General features: G+C 40.0%; 2 protein-coding genes across 4 annotated transcripts in view; one reads left to right on the forward strand and one right to left on the reverse strand.

Moving 5' to 3' along the window:
* Positions 1-868: 868 nt before the first annotated feature.
* ccdc153 (coiled-coil domain containing 153) lies at positions 869-4,542 on the reverse strand. 3 transcript variants are annotated; one of them, XM_044353611.1, is made up of 7 exons: positions 4,382-4,447; positions 4,056-4,138; positions 3,897-3,965; positions 2,885-3,004; positions 2,558-2,650; positions 2,340-2,470; positions 869-1,447 (listed from the first exon to the last, which is right to left on the reverse strand). In XM_044353611.1, exons 2-7 carry the CDS (start codon positions 4,105-4,107, stop codon positions 1,319-1,321), a joined length of 594 nt encoding a protein of 197 aa, XP_044209546.1. In that variant the 5' UTR covers positions 4,108-4,138; positions 4,382-4,447; the 3' UTR covers positions 869-1,318. The 3 variants fall into 3 exon arrangements, with proteins under 3 accessions (XP_044209546.1, XP_044209545.1, XP_044209544.1); XM_044353610.1 differs by lacking the exon at positions 4,056-4,138 and having other exon boundaries at positions 4,382-4,542; XM_044353609.1 differs by lacking the exon at positions 4,382-4,447 and having other exon boundaries at positions 4,056-4,375.
* Positions 4,543-5,167: 625 nt separating this feature from the next.
* cbl (Cbl proto-oncogene, E3 ubiquitin protein ligase) overlaps positions 5,168-21,341 on the forward strand; it is a 38,959-nt gene continuing 22,785 nt past the window's right edge. Inside the window, exons 1-2 of the mRNA XM_044353607.1 lie at positions 5,168-5,470; positions 11,084-11,331. Coding sequence (XP_044209542.1) covers positions 5,324-5,470; positions 11,084-11,331 — 395 coding nt within the window. The 5' untranslated portion in view covers positions 5,168-5,323. The remainder of the gene's footprint in view (positions 5,471-11,083; positions 11,332-21,341) is intronic.

Genomic DNA, 21,341 nt, shown 5'->3' on the forward strand with positions numbered 1-21,341 from the left:
CATGTGTACCATGAACAAAACTGTCTTTGTATAATCTTTTTTGATTGCTGGTCGTAGAAAAAAGGTACACCTGTAAAAATAAGGTATATACAGGTATATAGTAACATTTAATACTAATATTTGTTCCCTCTCAAACAAGTGTACAAGGCTTATCTCATCTGGAGTACTGGGGTGGCTGCAGTCAACCCCATTAAACCCTAAACAAACAGAAACACCGTCTGAAGGCAAAAATTTCTTATGATTTGAGGAGAAAATATTGGTTTTCAGATAAAGACCTCTTGAGTTCCCGCGTTAATTGGTCGTTAGAGCACAGAATTATCTTAATCCCTGAGTAAATGATTCATTACCTCATAGATGAGAGGCTAAAAAAATGCACTGGGCCATGAAAAAGACCTACAAATGACAGCCTTGAAAGTAAAATCTGTTTATCTGGTTCCCTGCAGGGGGAAGTCGGGTTTTATCGATGCCGGGCAGCTAAATCATATTTCCTGCATCATTAACTGTTATTTTGCCTTTCTCTTGTTATTGTCTATTGTTAGTCTACCTCATACTGAGCATTACTTTTTGTTTACTTTTTAGATTTTCCCTTCTTGTGATTTCCATTTTTTGTCATGGCTGAATGAAAACCCCTTCAGTCTAGCAGTATTAGATTGTAGCAGTGTTGGGAATGTCTGTCACTTAGTCATTGTGGTACATGTGGCCAGTTTCACCTTCTGCTTTCTTGCCTTTATGTCATTTAGCATCTTGTCCACTGACTCAGCATAGCAATTTTCCAAGTAATCTCAGACAATTGTATCTATGTTGGCATTTTTGCTAAAATACATACCTGCTGTGAGATCATAATAGCCTTAACACTCTTAAATTCCCAACAATATCATTAATTTTATTCCTGTTGGTGTATTTCTCACACTTTCATTCGAGTTACAAACATCGTGTGTCAAAAAGAACAAAGTATTTACACATATAAAATACTGTATACACACTAGAGCACTAATAACTTCTGGGCATCTAGGATATTCAGGCCAACATCTCAGAACAGTCATTTGCTACATCTAGTGGGCATTACACAACATTACAGATGCTACACAGTTAACTACTGAATACATGATAGATAACAGAGTCTATTATGTGCCCTGATGGAAAAATATTATAATAACAACATCCATCAGTGTGTTAGGCATGCTAGATTTTAAGTTGCAAATTGATGCTGTCACAGGCATCACTTTCAATTGGACCAAACACAGATTCAACATAAGTTTGAACAGACTCGAGTGTAGATACATCAAGCAGCTGCCTTCATTTGTAAGGAGCCCGTCATTTAGATGTCCAGTGCATTCAGGCCAAATTCAGCGAGCAGTTCCTTGTAATTTTGATGAAGGGTTACGCTCTTGTCCTCCCATCCCTGTCGAGCCGCAGACAGCTGCGAGGTCAAGCTGTCGAGAGTATCCTACAAAAGATATTAGCAGAAATGAGACTTTAGAGGCGAGCTGAAATTTGAAATAATACATCAACGCTGTCTAAATGGATATTGCTCCCCCTTAAACTCTGATGAGTTTCAGGAGAGAGCCGATGAAGAGGACACATAATTAGATTTTGTGTGTCATACTGGGAAAGAGAGAAATAATGATAATTACATATTAAAATCCAAGCTCCATAATCACAGACTAAGCCCTCGAACAGGGCTCTGGGCTTTACCACTTATCTTTGAAGATCTGGCCACTGAAAATTTGCATACACTGTCTGTGCTTAGCCAATTGGGCTATACCTGTTAACGGTCAATCCTGTTCCCTTTCCTCACCTATTTCGTCTTAAAGGTTCTATATTTAAGAATTGTGACGCAATTTACATGCATTGGTTGTTTTTTTATTGTCAATGAGTGGACAGGTTGTAGCATAACTTAAAAAATTAGATTTTCCCCGACTCTCTCTGTTGTCTGTAACAGCCTGTGGACTGATTTCTATGTGAAGGACTCAGGACTAACTGACTAAGAGTGAGAGATGCTTTGCTGAAACACTGCAAAACACAACATTACAAATCTTTTATGTTATTATGAGAAGTGTAAGCGAGGAAAGAAACATCACCTGCAATAGGTGCTCACTCTGCGAGGCCTCTTTTTTTTAATGGCCAGTATGAACAGGAGGAATGATTACAGCAAAGTAGTGAGGAAAACCTCTTTCAGTGTTCATTTGGGCACCTGACTGTTGTTTTAAGACAGACTTGAAAAACCTATCCAATCTGAACCTATCCTTTAAAGCTCTATGTGTAGCATGTGAACATGTTTGACTTTGGCAACTCCTGGTAGAAGTACCAAAAAAGACATGGCTTGTGCTGCAGCTCACATGCAGGATCTTCTCGTAGTCTGCGTCCATGTTGTCCAGTTTGTGTTGGAGATCATCTACGGTGGCGTCCTTCTCCTTTTCCAACTGCTCACGCTGTCTTCTCTCTTTCCTCAGTTCCTCCTGACACAAGGCTAGACAGACAAATGCACACAGGCACGCCATCACTCCTATGTCTTTATTCATTTAAGTACAGGCGTTATAATTAGATGTATTCATACCAAGTTCTTCCTTTAGCTTGCTGACCTCCTTTTCCAGCCTCTCCACCTTGCTGGTTAGCTCTGCCTGCATGGTTTTGTACTGGCGACTGAGGTCTACAACAACATTTATGTCAACAATGTTAGACTTAGCCCTTATTGCTGGTTCACTTTGTAAGGCTAATGCAGCAATCAGCTTAGGCGCCCAGCTAATTAGACTTTTTGTTCCTTAAAAATTAGCCTAACCTTCACAAACATGCCCCTTGTCCTCTCTCCCGTGGGGATCCATGCTTTATCTCTGGCTATTAAAAGAGAGCCTAATTGTTGATTCATGCCCTCTCTGTACCGTACCACAGTTGATGTCCCTGTGGTCTTGTCTCTCGTGCTGCAGCTTCTGCTCCGTGTCTCTCATGCGTCTCCTCAGGTCAGTTCTGTCAGAATGGGCCTTTATTACTGACTCTCTCTGTAAGGCTGATGTAATCACACAAATACTCAAGCATGAGTGGACATACCAGAAGTAGAAAAGACACTCAGATCATATACTCAAGCAGAAGTTGAAATAACCCTTTGTAAAATACCAGAGAACTATTCATTTCATAGTCAAAATCAAATTATGCTTTAACATGTAAGTGGTAATAGTCCAGATGGTTTTAGAGCTAACTACTTCATATCCTGCTGGGTGCTTTCAATTGCAGCAATGCATCATATCAAATGAGCTCATGGCATGTTTTGAGAGTAAAATCTTCATCTGAAAATTAAGTTATAATTCAGATAAATTTAGTAGATTAGAAAAGCAGAAAGTTTCCCTTTTGAAATGTGCTTTAGTCTCTAAGTTTATGTTCTAACAAAATAGAGTGCCAGTAGGCCCATCACAACATTAAATAAATGTACTTTTATTTTCTGGAGGGAAGACATGTTGATAACAATGATATGAAACATGATATTGAAATTATTAGCTGATTAATAATACACAGAAAATTAATCAACAGTCTTGGATGAACTCATATTTGTGTAAGGTATTGCTGTTTTTCTCTATTCTATATCACTTATAAACTGAATATCCTTGAGTTTTAGACTGCTGTTTGAACAAAACAAGCAATAAGAAGACATTAATCTTAGCTCCAGAAAAGTGTGATGGTTGTGAGGGAAATATTTCTCAATATTTTTGACACTTACTGTAATATAAATGATTTGCGGTCTTTAAACTTGAATAGAAGGGTCATTGTTTAAACATAAGACACAATATTTTTACCCTGGATGTAACACTACAGTACATATGAATGACTTCGGTCTGTGACTAATGCCTCTTCATAAATTAAAGCATAGCCTACATGGCATAGAGGAATTTAAAATCACTGCTTACCAATGTGATCCTGCAGAATGGCTATATCCAGAATACTGCGCCTATACTTTGCGTCCAACTCATTTTCGCCTGCAAAAAAGAGGAGAATAGTAGTAGAAAAATACATGAATTAATATATAAACAAACATCAAATCAGACACATCTCATAAGAAAAGTTACTTTTTTCTGTATTCTTCTTTGTGGTCTTTTTTGTTTTTTTCTTTGGAGGCATGTTTGCTTGCTGTTCTGCTGCCTGCTCAGTCCTTTGCACATATAACCACACACACACACACACACAGAGACACACACATTGAGGGCCCAGTCCAACTACATATAGGGATGAGTCTTTGTTGCTGCTGGGCACTGGTTGCTGAGTGAGTTGCCATGGCTCTAACTGTCCAGTTTGATTGATAGTTGATTGACTTGAAGAACAGCCAATCACAACTTGACTGGGGCGCTGTTGCCTTTTTAGCTCACGCACACAGGTCATGTAATTGGATCCTTACTTTTAGTGAGACATGTCAAAGCTTCCTTTGTTGTCAGGGGTGAATTCAGGGCTGCGTTCAGCATCCCTTCAACGTTTTATGAATGCTGTACAGGCAGAGGCGCGCTCCCGCCGACTACATTCTTGTGAATGCGCACAGGGAAGGCGTGGAGTTTGAGTTTTGGGGGGGGGCGGAAGGGGACGTACAGGAAAGGAAAGGGCCGCACATACACGTCACGGGTGGGGAGGGGGGGCAGAAAAATACTGGGCAATGTTTAATTCCCACAATTATTTATTCACCCCTGTTCCACTGTGTGTGTCTACGATAAGCTTTCGCAGTTTTAAAGCGCAACTTCCTCTCCTTAATCCCCGGTGAGTGCGCTCTGTCGTCAGCCTCGCAGCCCGCAGAGGAAGGCTCACAGTGTCACACATCTACTGAACTTCCCGTCAAGACACAGCACAGGCGAGAAGAGCTGCTGCTGCTGACAAAAAAAGGGGTAACGACATCAAGAGAAGAGGACACACTCCAGTCCACAGGGCAAAGAAACGGTGCCATTGTCCTCCAGCTGAGGACGAGCAGAGGCAGGTCTGGTGCTCTGCTAATTAGCCTGCGTCCCTGCAGAGAGCGGCGCGGCTAGCTGCAGCACGGAGCGGCTTGCACAGGGTGTGAGTGAGGGGCTTATATTAGCCACAATCGGGACATTTATCTGGCAAACTGATGTTAGGTTTACTGATGGGAGCCTTTATCCGATAGTCATCCCTCCCTTCCTCAACCCCCCACCCCCCCTCTCCCCCACCACCGTCGGACCCTGGCTCGGATCCGCCACTCGGGCGCTGTCCTCGCCGGGGGGTGCCGGATCACCATCTCCCGGTCCAGCTAACTCCCAGGAGGCGGCTCGGTGCCCCTGACCCCGGCCCTGCCTCGCCTGTCTGCCGCTCTGGCCGACCCTAGCCGAGCCCGAACATGGCAGGGAACCTGAAGAAAGGCGGGGGGCTCATCGGCATGATGAAGGATGCCTTCCAGCCACACCACCACCACCTCCACTCCCATCACCAGCCCGGGGCCGTGGACAAAAAGACGGTGGAGAAATGCTGGAAACTGATGGACAAGGTTCGTAATTAACTAGCCGTTAAGTAGCCGTTAACCAGCCGTTACGTTAGCTAGGGCGACTGCTAGCTACCCGCAGCTAACTAGCGATAAGCTCGCTAATCTTCGCCTGCTGCAGTTCAGGCGCTGCTAACATTAGCTTGTCAGCTGGGTGAAAACATAGTTAGCCGACGTTAGCTAATTTGCTAACCCAATATATGATGTTTAGCACCTTTTGTGCCAGGCACAACACTTTAAAAGACGGAGACTTTTAAACCCAACTAACATCAACGTTAGCCCCGGGACATCTGTTTGCCAGTGCTGTGCCACTCTGCTAACTAACTAGTTGTCACACCATCTGGTTTGTCTGACTACGTTTAAATGTATCGTGAATATAAACAAATAACAAATGAGATAGAGATAAATTCAGGGCTTGAATTTATGGCAGTGTAGTGAAATGACAGAGGCTGCCAGAAGAGAAACAGTCTCTCCTGTACATTGTTGCTGAAATGTCTACAGTCAACTGTCTGTCAGAGAGCAACCCCCTTAGAAACTGTAACAAAGCATTGATAAAATAGAGGATATGTGCCCATTTAACTAGGCCAATTATGTTCTTTCACAGGGGAGACTAATTTCACAGCTTCACTTCTCGGAAAAACTCTGTAGCAGTTTGACCCCCCAGTTTCCTGTGAGATTCACACAGCAATATTAGAGAGAATAGGAAGACAAGACACTCTTTTGTGTCATGCTCTTCCTCTTTGAGGCCTTAGTTTAGAGCGCTGATGTGAAGAGACCGAGTGCTTTTTAAAAAGCTATTATTAAGAAACCACATTCCAGTCTATTTTGCTCCTTTAGCATCTGTGGTAGGTTGCCTGGCTAGACTTTTATTCACGTTTGAAGAGGTACTATACCTAACACAAATAAGACAACAGATGCGATACTAGAGTCTGTCTTTCTGTTATTTGGGTTGTCACTGAATGTGGTGAAAGATGACCATACACCACTTAAACCACTCTGCACAGTCAGGTTAGCTTTGCAGTTTACAGTATGAGAATAATTGACAGTATGACCCCAATTGAGTGAAACAGTGGATGGGCAGCACCAGTGAGGTGAAAAAAAAAGAGTGCCTTACCTTACCATGTTACCTTTTTTGAAAAATGCTATGAAATCAAAAGTATTTTTACTCCACCAGATTGTTTAAAATAGCAGCGGAAATATTGTTTGGGGCTGTCTAAAGGAAAACCACAGCCCAGCATATACCGTAGACCAACACCTGCTGCGTAATAATGCAGTTTCTCTTTGCAAATGCCTCCTGCACAGGACAAAGTTAAATTTTATCAACCCACAGCCTACATTACCTACTCTGACAGTGTTCAGTATAAGGAACATTCATCGTCGAATCTTAGTGTTTTAAGCTTTTTAGTTACACACTATGTTTGTGATGCACTGGCCAAATGTTTTCTTAGTTTAGCTATCATTATCAAATATAAACTTTGAAATTAAAGTTTGAAGTATTAAAAGTTTAAACATTAAGTCTTTCAGTACTGTCTCAGCTGTTACATTGCCAGAGGCTTCAGGCTATTTAGCTATTCATTAATCAAACCTGATGATTTACATGGAAAATCTTCACCACCAGTCATACAGGCAGATATTGGCTATGATTTGTTGGACACCAATGGATTTCAAGTCATATGCTACTTTTGATATCAATGGTATCAATTTTGTGCCGTAATACCGTTCAGTGACACACATTTTTCAGCTTAACTACTATTTCTTCACCAATTTGATCAACATGTCAACATTAGTGACATTTTCTTTAAAAATGTTCTTTTGCCAAAGCACCCATAGTCATATCACACAATTTTCACTTTTATTTTTATGGGGAAGTGATGGTCAAAAGTCATTACATTCAGTTTTGGTACTTTTTCCTTCTATCTATTTCTGTTTGATTTAATGACATCAGGTTTCTGGTTGACAAAAAATCTGTTCTGACCTTTGTGTAGCACATGATTTTTTTCATTTGTTGTGTGCTATTTTATGCCTCTTTGTGACTTAACAATTTTGTAAATGTGTAGTAACGAATAGTAAGATGGCGGTCACTGCTGTGTGTGAAACATAGCTTTAACCCATTTAATTGGACACAAAAAGTGCGTAGATACCAAACACAATTTCAATGGAACTTTCAAAGTGGTCTCATGCAGTCTTGAAATTTCAGGAAGATTAATGGATAATTAAATTGCACAATGTAGTTTGCCATCAGACATTCTTGTCAAAGTATTATCCATATTGTGAAATTGTGGATCATATGAAAACTTTTAGGCAGTGAACAAATAGTTGTTTCTCTTCAATTTGCTAGACAGTTTTTTCCAGGAACAGTCTCTGAGCTCTGCAGAAACAAGGAAGCACTATTTGCCTGTTTACAGCTGAGATCTTGCAAGAATTCAACCAGGGTCAACTTTTTGTCAGACTGGTTAACCTTTAAACGCCTTGAACTTGATGTACAAAAAGGCAACAGCTCTACGCCAGGTGTAGAATCAGCTAAGCGGACTCGGACAGAAAGAAGAGAGGGAAACGATGAGTGGAATGCAGTTCAGTTTGAAGGCAGTCAGCATTTTACTTCAAGAAGATAGTCTTGATTGACGTGTATGTATGAGAGCCCTCAGTTTTTGTGGTCTTGTACGTGTACACGCATGCACGTGTGTTTGGCTGAGTTATGGGAACAAGTGTCGTGTGGTTGTTGGTAATGTTAGTGGTATAACTTTGGCAACAACCGTATCTGGTCTCAGACATAACCAGAGTATACCTTCTGCATTTGGAGTCCTAGAAAAGGGTTAAAAGTACGAGGGCAGAGTAAGTAATGATACTGAAGGCATATTAGCTTGTAGTTCAGTTGCTCAGTTGTAGATTAATGAAAAATTGCAGCTCATCCACATATGAAATATAGAAAAATCATCATAAAATACCCAGAGGATACAAAATACAAGAAATTATGAGCACTATACTGTGTGTGCTACATACAGAACAGTACAATGTACCAGTTGTCTTAAAGTATCTCTTAGTTCTGCTTTCTCCACCAGTTGCATCAAAGTTTGGAGATAGAAATAATTAAAAGAAACTGTGGAACTCACCAGGGCATTTCCAGTTTTGATCTGGTCAGTCTGATATTGACTGACTTGTGCTTAAAACAACCATATTGGATTTTGTTGTAATCCAGCTTTAGTGATCCTTGATGTCTGTTCAAAGCACACAAGGATTTTAATATTTTATCTGTTAACAAAGTTGGTATGGACATTATGTTATTGCACTGGAGGATTTCACCTGTGATCTGACTAACACACAGAGTCAATAGGAAGCTGACCTTCAACGTTCAGACATCAATAAAGGCCTGCATGCTAAAAACGTTTTTGCATGTTGAGAAATTGGTACTGCTTAAAATATCTTATTGGTCAAGTGTGACCTCCTTCTTCTTTGAAAGGCATTTGATACAGTGATGATGAACCCAGTGGCCCATTTACAAACTGAGATCAAATATTGCTAACATGTTACATGCTCAGTATATGAAGCATGGCTTATTTGGGTTCTGAATTTATGAGATGTCCTTTGTCAGATACCTAAAACATGGAAGAGAAGGGGATACTCTAAATGATAATAATTGAGTCGGAATATAAAAAAATAAATGGTAAAATAATGGTATATTGAGAATTTTTTAAATTAAAAACAGTATATTAATATTTATTTAGGATGTCATTTTTATGTTTGTATTTTCCAATACAAAATATAACACAAAAGACCTCCTTAATGCATTTTTACATAAGGAATTAAATAAAATGTATTATGCAAAATCTGCTGCCACATTATACGTTAAGGAATAAACAAATAGCTCTGTTTTGGCATAGAAACACATAAAATTATCTTTACAGTAAAACATAAATGTCACCATGCTATTATTGTAGCACACCACCAAACTGAGTGTAAAAAAGTTATCAATAATAATTGATAAATCCATGTGGTCCCAGCCCTACTGCAATCATAAACTGATTGAAGCCCAGCTAAGAGGCCTCATATTCCCATTACAAATAAACCAATAGCATCCAAAAAGAAGAGGCAAGGAAATTCAAACCGACATTCTTATAATGCTATTCCTGCCATATTTCTTTCTAACACTCACACATGATTAGTAGACAATCATTTGGCCTGGTCTACAAAAGAATGAGCCATGTCCTGTTGTTGACATGCAATTGTTCGGTCACTGTTGAAGCTGACAGGCTAGCTCTGTATCAGCACAGGCTCAAATTTTGTGCCTCTGCGATCACAGAAGAAAGTTAAGACTTGAATCCAGTGGTAAATATGACAGCAGCCATGTCCATACAGAGTCCAATCACTGGCTGCCTGCCAGTGTCTCTTGTAATGGTCAACAAAGTGACTCAGACACAGTGCAGTGAGACAGGTGAGAGAAGGGACGTGCAACAAAGGTCCGCAGCCGGATGTGAACTGTGGTTTTTGCAATTACATGGCATGGGTCTTAACCAGTAGTCTACTGGGGTGTGCCCTTTTTTTTTTGGCATATTTGCCTTTACTGGAAAGTGGGCAGTGAAGAGGCAGACAGGAAACAAGGGGAGAGAGAGACAGGTGTGACATGCAACAAAGGTCGCTTGAATCGTACCAGAGACGTTGAGGTTATGTGGCATGCACAGTAACAATTCGGTTACTGTGGCGCTTCACTGTTAGAGTTTTTGAAGTATGTTGTTCTTGAAAAGTTTGCCACCTGATGTGGCACAGCAGTTTAAGCTTATATCAACATTGTCAGTATCACAGACACTTGCAAGGCAATCATAACAGAGAGAGAATTTGGTTTTCTTAGGCAGATGGGTGGTGTAGTATGCGCTGATTAAAATGAGGAAGTGTAAACATGAACAGCTTCTCTAAACATGCTGAAGAAGTGGAGAATAAGACATTGATGACCTATGGATATTGACAGGCTAGTCACATAATAAGGTGCAAACAAATCCTGCTGTCAGCGTTCTTGTGCATGTCTACAAGAACACGTCTGCGAGGTAACTGAATAAGAAATTGAGACTATTAGTTTCACAAAGAGAGCAGAGACTGTGCATGGATGAAAGCTGGTATGCCTTTGTCCTGTTCCACCGTCACCTTTTATGTGTAGATAGAAGAGAAAGTAATGTGACAGTGGTGAAATCACTGATATTCAGTGTATTGCATTATATAATGTGTAGACTTTCCACACTCCAAAGGCTCCAAGCTTGACTCTTTGACGGGGCTTTTAAGGACCTTTCTCTCAGTAGTCAGCTTTGTTGGCATTTTCCATTCTGCATGTCTTCTATCTGGGCCCACTGACAATATTCTGCACAAAAGATAAGTGTTCTTATGCAGAAAAGAGCTATATTATGCAAGTCTCTGTCTGTGTGATATAAATAATGCCTTACTGATGTATAGAATGAAAATGCTTAGTGGCATTTTAGACAGTTCTCAGATTTTCTTCCTCTCTTTCTCTTCTTTAACCTCTCTCACACCTTCCTCTTTCTAACACATCTTCTCTCTAGCTTCTTTCACCTTTCCACACCCACTTCTTGTCTCTAACTGTATCTCATCTCCCCCTCACATCCTCCTTTTCTGCAGGTGGTGCGTCTGTGCCAAAACCCCAAATTGGCCCTAAAGAACAGCCCCCCTTACATCCTGGACCTGCTGCCAGACACCTACCAGCACCTGCGCACCATTTTGTCCCGCTATGAAGGCAAAATGGAAACTCTGGGGGACAACGAGTACTTCCGGGTCTTCATGGAGAACCTAACCAAGAAAACCAAGCAGACCATCAGCTTGTTCAAGGAGGGCAAAGAGCGCATGTACGAAGAGAATTCGCAACCCAGGTGAGAAAAGTGAATAAAAATACGGCAGCTAGTCAAACAATAATTGAATGGATATGATTCTTGAGGTGACTGGTGTGAAACTGGCTCCATTTGGTTTCTCTGTTCTCAAACCTTACTGCTGAGCCATTCTTCTGGTTTTCTTTAATGAACTTATCTGAAACAAGTGAATTTGAGGTGTGAAGAGTCTGTGATACAGTAGTTCATTCTGAATAATTATGACTAAACAGGCACAGAGTGAACAATTGCACTCACTCCCAGCCCTCAGGGTGGTTGTAGCTCAAGTTGTATCAAAACAAGAGGAGAGAGGTGTTGTGGTTTGAGCATGTGAGCAACTGTGGTCAGAATGGCGCTTAATCTACAGCTGCCTGCCTGCCTGTCACTCTGTTTTTGTGCCTCTTTATCTCTACCATCTCCTTAAACATTTTTCCTTCATGTAGCAGTCTTATTGTAATGTTTTTTTTTTGTTTTGAAGTAACACAATGCCTCCTTGCCTATCTCTTTCTCTCCTTTTACATTCAGTAGTCTGTTGCTCTGAAAACAGACACAGAAAAGTGTGGAGTCTGTAACAAGAAAAAGCTGTTGTCCTGTTTTCAATTAATAAGATAGTCCTGTAGTTAAAAATACGCAATGAGAATAGGCATCTTTTTGAAGACAAAAGATACCACAGGAGACATCAAGCTTTTTAGCAGCATAAAGATACTGTAGTGTTGGCTAGCAGGGCCTCAGATGTGCAAACTAGCTGCTGGATGGAGCTCTCCTTACCTCCTTGCTTGTATCACTATAGATGCCTTTTGATTCCCTGCATGTTGTTGGTAAATACTCTCAGACATAGTTTGTGACAGGTATCATATACAGTATGGTAATAAAATGGTGAAACTGCTTTCGTTAGATTTCCATTTCATTCAAGATGTGTCAGTACCAAATATTATCCCAGTAAGGCCTCCCTCAAAAACTGACTGTTGGGTGGTTGCTTCTACTGCTGGAAGAGTGACCCACAGACTGTTTTTAAAAACACTCCGGGTCTTTATGTCTTGCTGCTGTCTTTGGGAGCTTTTGGATTGGTCTGTTTGACAATGACACTTTGGCAGATGAGGAAATTGGTGGACAGAAACCATTGCCAATGGGAAGTATTACAGTTGGGTTTTTTAAGGTGTGCAAATCTCCTTGCTATTGACATTTCCTTTATTGTTGTTACTGCTGCAGAACTATAAGCATGTTGCTTTGATATACAGGACAAAATTGCTATTTTCAATTTAAATGATCATATTAATGTAATCTTTGTGAGTATAAGGAAGAAGCTGATATCTTTAGTGCATGTACTGTTATGATTCAAGAGGTGATTCACTTCATCCCCACAGACCAGAAGTTGGTCATGAATGGAGAGTTGATTCTCAGCACTAAAACCACATACTGAAGAGAAGATGGAGCCTTTTTCTGTCACTCTGCCATCACTTCATTGCCCACCAAATATTTCCATTTAATCACCAGATGTGTCATTTGTGCTTTAGTAAATGATAATTATCTGTCTTAATTATCTAAATTTGCAACACAAGTCAACATAAAAATGTTGACTTGTGTTGACATAAAAATGTTGACTTGTGACCAGTCAGAACAGAATAGAGTAGACATCACAAAATCAGCTGATCATCAGATTTACATCTGCTCTGTAAATCACTCATCCTATGTTCTCCTTTGAGGAAAAAATCAAACTAAAGAAATTTTTATTTTACATTTTTTGGTTTCATGATGATACGTCCTAGTTTTGCATTAATTCAATTAAATAACACTCCATTATCTGCCTACATAGCTGGAGACATTATTTCAATGCAGCAAATCAAATCTTACATAAAGCAATCATGGCATTCGATCATAAGCAGAGCAGACGGTCACACTGAGCCAGACAGCAGCCGGCTACACAACAACCCAAATTAGCTTTCCTGCTAAAGTCTCGTTCTTATCTAACTTAAAAATACAAATACTGTCTTGTCACACATTGTGTCTTGTCAAGGGCATGTGTTCGACAAGTGACGAACAAACATTTGCCGGGGAGCAGTGTACCGCTAACGTCATCTAGCAGGTTAGCTTGCTAATTAGCTGCTCAACTGTAGCACGTTAAACAGCGTGTTAACGTACCAGCAAGTGTCACTTCAGTGCTGTTAGATGCTAGTTTGGTCATTGCTCTTCAAACTCCTTGTTAGTGACAAACTATTTGTCCATGACTTGTAGCTACAGCAGCTTGTTTACTTTGTCTCCTTTCCATACCGGCACTCTGGCAGCCTGCCAGCTAATGTCAGTCAAACAAGACACCGTCAACGCCCCTCCAGCCAGCTGTGACAAAAAGGAGCATTCCTGATATTTCCCTCTTTTAATAATCCAATATACACATTATTTTTGACTGCAAAGAGAGATTATGAAACGTGATTTCAGTTGGACCTTAAGCCTTTGCTTGCAAAAGAACATCTAAATGCCAATAGACTTAAGTTAAGAGAAAGAGAACCTTAAAGGGGTTATTCAGATAGGCTGTAAAGCTGGTTTTAGAGTTTCCTGGTTTGACCTGAATGTCAGTGAAGAAAAAGTGACCTGGAGGTAGGCAGATAAGACATCATTGATAAATACTGTTAAAGAGGAGACGTGGAGGCAGGTAAATGTTTTGTGTTGCAGTGATACTCCAGTTTCCTTATATCATTGCAGTGTTTTGTAATGTATTTACATATTTTTTAGAGATGCTGCTCGACATTCAGTGGCTTTCTCCAAAATTGTAGAGCAAACCTACAAGCTTACCCTAGAAGTCTTTTGTTCAAGGAATGTCCTCCCACGTCAAGCCCACCTACTGCCTCTTAAAGCATATATTAAGCTGCTGTCTTGTTTTGAAAAAAATAGGTAATAGCCTTATCTAGGCAGTCCTAAATGATACATCCTCATCTCATTGCTCAGTTCCTCAGTGAGATTGTTCTATCTCAGCTAACATGACAGTAATCTTACTGGCAGAAGAACCCCACAAAGACAACCAGAAAGAAGAGGAAGCTTCTATCTCAACCATCCATGTATTTAACATACCGATAATGCTATTTTTAGCCATTTTAACCTGTGAAATTCTATTTCATCATCACTGAATTGCACGAAGAGGCTGTACAAAAAGAAATTCCTGGTTAAAGCAGAGGAAATGCACACACACAAACAGTAGCCAGGCGTAACACACAAAGACTGCTATTGTCTGTGTGGAGAAGGCAGTGGCAGTGACACTAACCAATGGATATCAGCCCACTTAAGAATGCTATAGAATCAACCAATGACATTGAGCCGCTAGAGAGACTAGTATGTGGTTAGGCGGCAGCTGAGCTCAGCACAAGGCTTAGACTGAAAAGTTGAACTGTAAGGATAAAGATGAATACTAATCTCACCGCCTGAATGCAGAAAGAATACTTTCATAACGTGCTGCTTTCACCGTGTTCTTTCATTCAGCCTTAAAGGGATAGTTCATATTTTTTGAATTGGGGTTGTGTGAGATACTTATCCATAGTCAGTGTATTACCTTCAGTAGATTTGGGATGGCATGCTCATAGTTTGGAGAAGCAGACAGGAGTACTGGCACAGAAACTAAGCAATGTACTGCTGTGAATGGGGACAGCAGCAAAACATATTTTAGCCACCTAAATAAAGGCCCACCTAAAAAATAAAAAATAAAAAAAAAATAAGTGTATGCTATATTTAGAATATATTCAGCCTTTACTGTACATTTATACTGTATACTGTACTGCCAGATTGACAACTTATTGCTAACATTTTGCCCTGCTCCACCTGCATTGACTGTCACTTTTCTGCCGCTCCTTCAACCACACACTCACTACGCACACACATTACACACTGCCCTATTCCTTAACGGAGCTACGCTACTCTTAAAACAGTATCATTCATGTAGATGTCTTTTGAAGAATGAGGAGAGGGAGGATGACTCAAATCAATTCCACAGTAACGTAAGGTGTTATCGTGCTTGCACAGTGTGCGAGTGAAAATCATTAGTAGCCCATTGATGTTAATGATTGTGTGAAATATTTGCAGCGGCGATATGCCACTGCAGAATGAATATAGGGGAAACACTGTAGTTATTGACTATGTGATAATGAACAGGACTCCAACATAGCTTAATGGCTTTTTTCCAAGTCTGAGTGAGGGATCTTAGTGTAGCTTGAGAGCACTGAATGCAGTGTGGGTGGATATGCTATATTGTGACGCTGTACAGACCTCTCCACAGAGATTTAGATCCTCTATTTATCTGTAGTGACCTCCCATACGAACCACATAGATTGTTTAGCTTTAGAGATGAAGTAGAGTTGAGGTAGTACAGTATAAACTTGGCTTGGTTTTCAGTCCAGTCTTGACTTTAGTAGCAGCTGAGTTTTATGGGTATGAGGTGCCATATATTTAGTGTTTTTACATTCCTTGGCATAGATACAGGGGTGAGAAAGAGAGTAAGGATGAAAACGAGTCCTGCTACTTTGAGCAAGACTTAATTATTAACACTGACAGCCTATATTCAGTCAAAATCAACACAGCAGCGCAGTAAGCACTTCCTCCTTGTTTGCTTCACTCACTTCCTCTTATTGCTTTACACAGCAGAGCTGAGACATTTTCTGGTTTGAGAGTTGACGAAGGCCCCACACGAACATGGGTTGCTTTTAATCAACTTCTTTTTTATTCTTCATCCAAGTGTGTGAGATTTTTTCACTAGAGAATGAGGTGAGGATGTTGTAAGTCCAACTAGAGAAGTGAGAAATGCTTAATTTGACTTTTGCATTAATGAAAGTGACCAGTGAGTTTAAATTGTGTGATAAAAAGGTTTGTTATTAACAGATGGTTAATTTGCTCAGTGTAGAGAAATGAGCATGCTGTCCTACTCTTGAGTATCTTCTTGATTTCAACATGGCTGCTGTGTCTGTAGCCAGTTTGTATTCATTTACTCTTGAAACATACACAGTTTGTTTACTGTTATCCATCCCACAGTTCCTGAGCAGAGTAATACAGTAGAAGGTTGATCAGTGTGTCCACAGAAAAGCCCTTTAACCCCCCTCCTCCATGGATCTAACCGGATACTGCTTTGACCTCTCTGGGAGAGTCTGTTTGATCGTCTTCCTGGGCTAAGCTGCCATTGCATCCTGACCACCGTCGATAGGTCCAGCTGGTCACAGGAAGTGGTGGGTTTAAAGGCTGCAGGGTGATGCAACTGCACCGTGGGACAGTCTGCACTGCAGAAAGTGACAGACCTGGAGAACAATAATGTGTCATAAATATAATTTGTACAGTAGTATATCTCTTATGGTCATTTGTCTCTTATCTTATCTTTACACACCTAATCCTTTGCCGGTGAAAGGCATTATGGTTGTTGGCTTTGTTCCAAAGCACTCATAAAGCACTCTTCACTACAGCTGAGTGATGCCAACATTTCAAAATCTTGAATTTATCTTCTTTTTTTTGTTTGTCTGTTTTGTTTTTTGACAAAAAATTGTAATGTAAGATATTGTCATCTCAACTACCTTAAAACATCTTTACATTTCATATTGTAATCACCATGATGTACTGAACTTCTGTGAACTTTTAATATATGATGGTGGTATTTCTTAGTATTTTATTAGAGCCTCGTTCCAAGCAAATATTAATAAAATCCACTGCCACACACTTCCTCTGTTAAACCAGCGAGAAAGTGAAGTTAAAGGAATGGCTGATTTTGTGTCTAAGAAAAAGGCGAAATTGCCTGTTAAGTTATGTTTTAGCTTTGCAGCAATTTTTTTTAATGTGGTTTAAAAAGTTGCCCCTTACTTCACGATGTTGTACGCATTAACCTCTCAACACATGTACAGTTGAAACACTTAGTTAATTAATCGATTAGTCTATCAACAGAAAAATATTTAAGTTTTTTTTTTTTTTAAAAGCCTCCCAAAAATCCAGTTGTAGCTTCTCAATTGTTAATATTTGCTTCTTTTCTCAGTTTTATATCATTATAAACTGAATATCTTTGTCTTTTGAACTGTTAGTCAGACAAAACAAGACATTTGAAGATGTCCCCTTGGATTCTTGGAAATTTTGATAGACTTTTTTCACTATTTTCTAACATTTATAGAATAAACTGCTAAATCAATCAATTAAGACAAATAAGGAAGACTAACTGATAATGAAAATAATCTTTAGTTGCAACTCTGCAAACATAATCCACATGGTTTTTAGTCCTACTCCTCACTGGCCCCTCCTTCTTTACTTGCTTCCATCATTCCTACCTTCCTTTACTGACAGCGTATTCCTCTAATCCTTTGCACAATAGAAAAATGCATTCCAGACATGCTTTAGTGATATTATTACAATAGTCGGTAGGAACAACTTCCTCAAGCTTCTAGTCATTCAGCCTTCCCTGCAGCTGAGCTATTGCAGATGAGAGCTGGTCTTTGGCCTTATCCAAGGCAAAAGGTTTCAGTGGCAGGTGCCTTGAGGAGCCAACAATGATTTGGATTTTGGACTTTTCACTCATCATGACAATAACCAGTTGTTCTAAAATGTTTCAACCGTTAGTCACATGTGCTGTGCATGACTGTGAAGTTGTTAAGAGATTTGTGTTTGCATCTTTATCTGAAGCATAGTTGTGGTGAAACGTGCACACTTTGCAATCTGCTTTCCTTTCAGTGCATCAGGACAGGTGCTTTGCACTGTTTGTCGACTGTCACTTCACAGTTACACGTCTCTGTCACTACTTGTCACAGCACCTGGCTGTCTGGACATTTGTGTTTTTGAATATAACTCCATTTTCTAATGTTTATTTTATTTGTTGCTCGGGTCACATCTTGCTGTTGCTTGCTGTCAAACCTGGATGAAAAAGTTCATAGCATGAAATTCATTCTGCAGCTGTTTACAGTAAAGTGCTTCTGTGCTGTCAATGACTCATGTAGACAAGCCTTTGTGCACACAGAAAAACATATCATTGTACGGTACAGTACCTCTGATATTTGCAAATGTCATTTGCACCCATTTCTATTTTGGTTCATCAAGAGAGCCCCATCCTAAAATACAACTTCCTATTTTCTGTAAATGTACCTGACATCCATGTGAAACAAAGGTCTGTCTCTGAGAGCATGGCTCTTTACTTTGACTATCTTAAAACCCATCTTATCACCACAGCTATAATATTGCAGGAAAGGTCTGTGTTTGCAGTATTGGATGAAGCCATCAGGAAATGCAGTGGTGCATAACAATGATGAGAGATCAATCTGATTACAGGAGAAAGTTTGCATGAAAATAATTCATTCCTGTTTTATCAGTAGCTGCTGGGCTAATGTTAGTTTAACGATTTAGATACTCCCACTCATTTTTTAAAACAGATTAATACAGTCATGGGTTGCTGCTAAATTTGGATGTGTAAATGGACAGTTTCATGTCATAGTATAGTTAAATGGGAAACAGCTATGCTGAGCTGATAGTCCTGTATTGACTAGTTGGAAAAAGGTTCAAGATTGTGCCCAGAGATAGATGAGTGGTTAAGGCTGCTGTATGTGTTCTAGGATTGAATTTTGACAAAACCCCAATCAAAATTTTCCAAATAAAATGTTGAAGTTGATAACTTGAGACATAGGTATTGTGTGTGTCTCCCACAGAAGTGAAACAATCAGTTTTCCTAAATAACTCTGTTGTCTGTTGATGCACTTGACCAGAAAAGAAATGAGTGTGAATCAAATCCTTTAGTGTCAAACTGCTACTGAGTGCCAGTGTCTCATTCTCAAAGCGATTTACTGTAGCTTAACTCTCATATCAAAGAAAGCCACAATGTTTTTTCACACCTCTGCAGTTACCTTCTGCATTCACTCTTAGATATGAATCAAAGTGAACGTGGTGCCTTTTTGGCTCATCTCTCTGTACAAACAGAGATGAATTAAGAAAAATAAAGTGTTGCTTCTGTGTGTACTGCCACAGCAGGGAGTCTTGGCAGCTGTGATGGAGGAGGGAGTAGAGTTGAGGGTAGCCTGTATGGTTAGCTCAGCAGCTAAATGGCTATCAGTGCTGGGAATGAAACAGTTCACACTTCAGAGGCTGCGGGTGTTTCAGCTTCAATTACATTTGCCTACACTTGGAACCTTGGGCTCTATGTGCAGATATATGCATACACATCATGCACACACACAAATAGCAGAGCATCGTGGTTATTTATGTCGCTGCAGTATCAGTAAGCAGCCAACTCATGTAGTCCTCACACTATTAGATTATAGTGATTAGCATGACGCAATCCACCAGCTTCTCTGCCCCGCAGGATATAACAAGCACTTGCTGTTTATCCACACAGAGATAAATCAGCTCCGATATGCACTAAGATATGGCTATTCAACTGTATTGAGAGGATTAAGCCAAAACAGCACTGTTTTCTGTGGGGGTTTTTTTTTACATCTTTATTTTCTCCTCCTTAAGCCTGTGTAATTGACAACAGTGATAAGCGCTTTGAAAGAGAGATGAAATTAAAATACCGAAATTGGTCTGAATATTGCAGAGGTGTGCACTGTGCAGTTGTTTTTTCAATTTTTTTAATTTAGTTTTATTTTATTTAGGAGTTTGTGTTAGGAAGCGGTTAAGTGTGTTTGGATCACTGCTTAAGTGTAGTGTGTGTGAGTGTGTGTGTGTGTGTGTGTGTGTGTGTGTGTGTGTGTGTGTGTGTGTGTGTGTGTGTTGTGTGCTGTCATGGCTGTTTCCTGATGGAGATCTGGAGTGAAGCCAGTTCCGGAGAGTTAAATTTGTAAAGTGATGACTAGAGCAAAATGGAGACCCAGAATTACAAACACACTCTCCACTGTGTTTCTCAGTACAACCAGACTTAGTTTTAATTTCTGTATATATTTTTTGTATAAGCAGCGTTTAACACATTCTTAAACTCAGTGTCCAAAAACAAACTATCCTCGGTCTGAAGAAGTGGACCCTCCATTTCCATTTTCATGTGTCATCATATAAACAGATGCATGGAACAGCAACATACTCACTTGCTTCCCTGTTAACAGAATACCAAGAATGAACCTAAATCTGATCCAACAGACATTGAAAAAGCATGACTTTTGGTTCCAAGAAGGGCGGGTTTGAGCATAGCCAAGAAGGGGTGTTGCAGTATCCTTTTTTTTTTGTCTTGACCCTGCAGTTTTTTTTAAACAATCCTCCACACTGAAAGACTTCTTAAAACTGAGTGGAAGTATGAGTGGAATTAATTTGCTTTGAAATTAAATAATAGTTTATCTGATGATGATGATGCATCCATCATATGACATATTTCCATATGTTTGGGATAACTGTGCTACAGCCATGAGCAGCTGTGATCATAGTCTGTGATGGCGGGCCAGATATGAGCACTTTGAGTATGACCAGAGCAGTACAATAAAAGGTGGCGTTTACCCTGCTGGAAGTGTTGGAAGTCTGATGTTAAGTGTAGGAAACGCCCTGTCACACGCTTCTTGATCCAGTCAGTTTACTGTGGATGTTTCGTCTTAAAACATTCCCTGCAATATTTTAAACTGTCCATGTATTTTTGAAGACATCATAGTTGTAGTCTCAAGGTGTGGCAGGGTGTAAATGTGACTGAACGGGTGGCGGCTGTCCATGTTTCCTCTAAGGACATAAAGCAGATGTGTGAAAAATGTGTTATTGCATCAAAATTGCAATTATTGCGTCAATTCTCCAATTCCTTATAAAAACGTAATCCAGAGGACCCTTGTGACCAAAAGGTTAATGAACAGGGGTTTGCTTGCTCTATTTACTGGTCTCAAAGCACGTCCCTGTTCTAGCTTGGTTCATCTTATAAACTTTTGCAAACAACTTTTGGTAGTTTTGTTTCAAGGCTCACTATGTGTTTGATCTACGTTTCCCTTTTAGCCTTGAGCAACAAAGATAATACAGCTGCATGATGATATTACAGCTACTTGTGACTCTGCCAATCCAGACAGACTCTCATTCTGTAAGGTTGACCCTTGCTGGCTGTGCTGCGGTGTATTAGCGCAGTG

This window comes from Thunnus albacares, chromosome 6 (genome assembly GCF_914725855.1).
Source record: "Thunnus albacares chromosome 6, fThuAlb1.1, whole genome shotgun sequence".
Classification (NCBI taxonomy): Eukaryota; Metazoa; Chordata; class Actinopteri; order Scombriformes; family Scombridae; genus Thunnus; species Thunnus albacares.